This window comes from Ictalurus punctatus, chromosome 15 (genome assembly GCF_001660625.3).
Source record: "Ictalurus punctatus breed USDA103 chromosome 15, Coco_2.0, whole genome shotgun sequence".
In the NCBI taxonomy this organism is placed as follows: domain Eukaryota; kingdom Metazoa; phylum Chordata; class Actinopteri; order Siluriformes; family Ictaluridae; genus Ictalurus; species Ictalurus punctatus.
Genome location: NC_030430.2, coordinates 26,170,227 through 26,175,226, shown reverse-complemented (window position 1 = coordinate 26,175,226; position 5,000 = coordinate 26,170,227). Strand labels below are relative to the sequence as shown.

The 5,000-nt window shown below is 38.1% G+C and overlaps 1 protein-coding gene across 3 annotated transcripts in view; it reads right to left on the bottom strand.

Annotated features, from left to right (window-relative positions):
• slc9a8 (solute carrier family 9 member 8) overlaps positions 1-5,000 on the bottom strand; it is a 36,588-nt gene that overhangs the window by 12,548 nt on the left and 19,040 nt on the right. For all 3 annotated transcript variants that reach the window (XM_053686407.1, XM_053686405.1, XM_053686406.1), the window contains 3 exons: positions 4,790-4,891; positions 2,748-2,782; positions 2,077-2,220 (listed from right to left, as the gene is read on the bottom strand). In XM_053686407.1, coding sequence (XP_053542382.1) covers positions 2,077-2,220; positions 2,748-2,782; positions 4,790-4,891 — 281 coding nt within the window. The remainder of the gene's footprint in view (positions 1-2,076; positions 2,221-2,747; positions 2,783-4,789; positions 4,892-5,000) is intronic.

Here is a 5,000-nt window from a genome sequence, read left to right as displayed (position 1 = left end):
ACCGTGTTGATATTTCTGTAAAGCTGCTTTGAGACAATGTCTACTGTAAAAAGCGCTATACAAATAAAACTGAATTGAATTACTGATGATCTCAGCCCCGATATAATCTCACGTCTCTTACTGCCAGTGTTTTACACAATCACTTATTATTTACTGTTAATGATATATTATTTACTGTTATTTCAGATATAATACCGCTTCTCAATCACAGCATCACCTGCTAAGTTTATATAAAATAAACAGGCCCAAAGTTGGAGGAAGGGAACATTTCTGGACATTTTTATGGGCTATTAAAGTCAACAATGTAATTAAATAAAGTAAGAAAGTAAAGTTAAGGAAGTAAGTAAAATATGCAAGAAAATCAAGTCGAGTCAGTAAATAAAGAAAGTACGTAAAGAAAATCAAGTAAGAAAGGAAATTTAGTAAAGTGAGGTAGATAACCAATGAATGTAAAGTTATGCAAATAAATACTGTACGTAAATACAAAATAAGAAATTCAAGTTAAGTAAATAGAGCAAGAAAATGAAGTTGAGTATGTAAATAAAGGATGTAAATTTAGTAAAAGTAAGGTGAAGTAACTAAAAATACAAAGTAAGAAAAGTAAATAAGATGAGAAAGTAAATAAATAAAGAATGTAAAGTAAGTAAGTAAAGTACATAAAGAAAATCCAGTGAGAAAGTAAATTTAGTCAATTAAGCGAGGCAGATAACTAATTCATGTAAAGTTATGTAAATAAATACAGTAAGCAAAGTATAAATAAAGTAAATACAATAAATAAGAAATTCAAGTTGAGTAAATGAATAAGTACCCTAGGGTTAGGGTTAGGGTTACCCTAACCCTAAGAACATTAAGCTGAGTAAGTAAATAAAGGACGGAAATTCAGTAAAGGTTAAGTAACTAAATGAAATACGTAAAGTAAGAAAAGTAAACACTGCAAGTAAGAAAATCAAGATGAGCAAGTAAATAAATAAAGAATGTAAAGGTAGTAAAGTCAGTAAGATAACTGATCAAAAAAGGTCAAGTAAATAAAAATAAGTAAGTCAAGCCAAGTAAATAAATAAAGAATGTAAAGTTAGTAAAGTAATGTACGTGAATAAAGTAAATAAGAAAAGTATATGAAATTAGTAAGCGAATAAGTAAATAAAAGAAAGAAGTTGTGTAAGTATGTTTAAGTACAGTAGTAAAAAGTAAAGTAAGAAAAGTAAATTTACACATGTAAGTAAATCCAGCTCACTATATACTGAGTGCAAAAGTTTGCGTCCTCAATTGTTTCTGGGTGAATTAAAGGAATGTTTCACTTTTCAGTGACAATGCGACTCAAACGCATAAAATAACCATTTCAGTGCTTTAATTAACATTCTTAAATATTTATCTGTAGTTAAGTGTAAAAGTTTGTGTCCCCTAGAGGGTTCTTGGTGAACAAAGGAAAATGTTAATCTATTAGAAATTCTTTTCACATGAACAAGTTCCTCTCTAATAACCTCTCCAGGGGGAAAAAAAGTGGACATACTTAAAGACTGTTCGACTGGAATCTTACAGATTTCTCCCCACTGTTAACGTACACAGTTTACCCGCTTTAGTTGCTTCTGAAATGACACTGCATTAAGGGTGTATAAACTTTTGGCTTTAATCTATGGAGCTGTTACTGTAATAACTTGAGCCACGTGCAGGTGAGATGTAAATCCCTTCACTGCTAGCTACGGGGAAAGAGATCGGATTATATTCATTATATTTATAAAGTCTGGTACCAGGATCGGCTGCGCTCCAAATCCACATCCTTAATACCGTCTCTGAACGGAGACCGCTGAAAACGCAGTGCTCCGCTCCGAATGACGTACAGCTTACTCACATCATTTACTCAGATCCTGCTTCTTTTCAGTTAAAATGCTTTTCTATTAGATGATGTGATTTTATCTTTTTCCTCATAAGGCCAAAAAAAAAAATCCTTTTGGGAGTGAAGGCTGCTTCCTGTTTACTGCCCCGCCCACTTTTTCGATGGACATCCTGCTAATATACGAGAAGCCCCGGCTGTCGTGAGAAAGCCGGAACGTTCCAGACTTTCGGACGGTCACGTACTTGGTGAGCACGATGGACACGGCGTCGTTGAGAATGCTCTCGCCGAACACCAGCATGTTCAGGACGGGATCCACATTCAGCGCGTTGAAGATGGCGATGGTGGCTACGGGATCCACCGCCGAGATCAGAGAACCAAACGCAAAACTGCAGAGAGAGAGAGAGCGAGAGAAGCATTTAAAAAGGGAATACATCACCGCAACAAACAGAATGAAAATGATGGCGTTTTATGATACACGAGAGGGTCTCCGAGTGGGCGTGTCTTTAATTCCAGTCCCTGTTTGGAAATAAGTGGCTCTGGGTGTCTTTATGCCTGATGGAGAGGAATTGTAGGTGTGTCCGTATGACTCTGTAAGACTGTCTGAGTATACATATGGAAATAAGTGCAGCTCTGAGTTTGGGAATGTTTAAGACAAACAGAGGGCGTGTCTTTGAGTTCATAGTATATGGAGATGAGTGTGGGTCTGAGTGGGCGTGTCTTTGTGAGCAATAGAGAATGTGGGTGTGTCTGAGCCCACGTATGGAAATAACAGTGGCTCTGAGTGGGTGTTTCTTTAAGTCTAATTATGGGCGTATGGGGTGCGTCGGATCACTGGGCGTGTCCGAGTCTATACATGGGCTGATCTGAGGGCTCCCATACCGCCATCATTTACAGTAAATTATAAATCACTCACCTGTCTGTCATGGTCATCTGGTAAATAACGTCCGCCTGTGTGAAAAAGACATTTTTTTTACATATATAAACACACACACACACACACACACACACACACACACACACACACACACACACAGTTGCCAATTATTCGTATATTATAATGTTTTTATAATCTATTCCTGACAGGATTTTTCCTTCTTTCTTTTTCCGACCTTGCATACGTTTACATGAAAACGTAGTTCAAACTGCGATTAATAAATAAATGAATAACAATACGCTGTCAAAAATAAAACAGTATCATACACAAATAACAGACATGCAACAAACAGTAGCTGTGAGGGGAAAATATACATTATAATAGTATAAAACATTTAAAAGTTAAATAAAAGTAACGTGCCGGTAGAAGTGAGGCGGGACAATAAAACCTAGTCAGATGAGAGTTTAGCTTTTTATTTATTTATTTATTTATTTATTTATAATCTTGTTTCAGGGATGTTCCACAACATGTGACTATGAACGGATAAGAAGTAGATTCTTTAATGAATATAAGAAACGGTAATCTTTGGTGAGCTGCTGCGGTGTAAGAGGAATAAACCCCTGGTGGGACGTGTCGTTACGGGACTCCGCCTCATCACACCACTCTGCAGCTGATTATTTTCCTCCAGCTGCACAGCAGGGAGGGATTTATTCCTTATTCAGTTGATTTATAAGCTGTTTTCATATGTTGAGGACGGTGAAGGCGAGAATAAAGAAGTGTGTAAGTGATGTTTAGTAAAATGGTGGGAGATGATAAACCGTGACGTATCGATCTGTTTGGAGTTTTCCGGAGAAAGCGGTGTGTCTGAGTGCAGTTAAAAGCGAGCGAGCCGCTGGGAATTCCCGATCGATTCCCTTAATCCGACCTCCGCTGGAAAAGAATCCCGTATTACGGGATGAATAATTTACGGCGGGATGCGGCTTTAAGACCATCTGGAACGCTCTGAAGCCATTAGGCATTTATTTATTTATTTGTTTATCACGAGCAGAAACTTTACTCTCATGGGAACCTTTTACACACACACACACACACACACACGTTAGACTACAATACACAGAGCTGGCATCACGTCTGTACACCGCGTATCCAGGTATAAAATTACTAACTGTAAACCAACTGTTGCTGTGCGTATGTATTGGCACCCCACTACGCCATCACTCAATGGAAAAGGACCTCCGCTGAGTCACTATTGTCTGGAGTTTCATTACCCTCAATACAACAGTTTACTGCCACTGTGCTTTTACACACACCCACACACACACACACACCTCACTCCCTGCTCACCGCCACAGCTGCAGCTGATCGACAGTTAGGTCAGAAAATACTGAGATTTTAAGAGATTAAAAAAAAAAAAAAAACACACACAACCAGTTTATTCCTAAAATAAAATGTCTAAACATGGTGTTTAGTTATAGAATGTTTATAACACTCACATATTACTGAGTGCTGGGATTGTATCGGGGGTTGTGTTGTGTGTTTTACAGGTTATATAAGTGTGTGTGTGTGTGTGTGTGTGTGTGTGTGTGTGTGTGTGTAACGTTGCTCAGGGAGAACAAAACATCTGGAACATTTACAGCCTAAATAATGATGCTGGGAAGGAACGTAAGTAAGAAAGAAAGGGGAGAAGGAAGAACGGTCGAGAGACAGAAAGAAAGAAAGAAAGAAAGAAAGAAAGGTCGAGAGAAAAGAAAAGAAAGAAAAGAGCATGAAAGATAGATATAAAGAGAAAAATTGCAGGAAAAAAGATGAGAGAAAGAAAGAAAACAGTGAAAGAAAACAGACCGAAATAAAAGAAATGAGTGGAAAAAGTAAAGAGTGAAAGAAAGAAAGAGAAAAAATAAAAAGTAAAGCAAGTGGAAAGAAAGACAGAAAGAAAAACGAGTGAAAAAGGAAAGAAAGAGAAAAATGCAGGGAAAAAAGAAAAATGAGTGAAAGAAAGGAAGGAGTAAACATGATGAAATAAACAAACAGAACATGATGAATAACAGCGTGAATACTGAGATAGAAGCAGAAAGGCGTACCTGTCCCAGGAAGTAGATCCCTCCCCCGACGATGAAGGCGGAGATGGCCGTCCCGATGACGGCGAATAAGGTGATGGAGCCGATGTTTTGGAAGAAGTTTCCCTGAAGACAGAGTGACGCATCAGAGACGCTTCCATCGTCCCCTGCTCTCGTTCAAACTAACGTACACCGTCACTTCCTGACTGAGCTCTCCTCAACCGACCGACGCGTG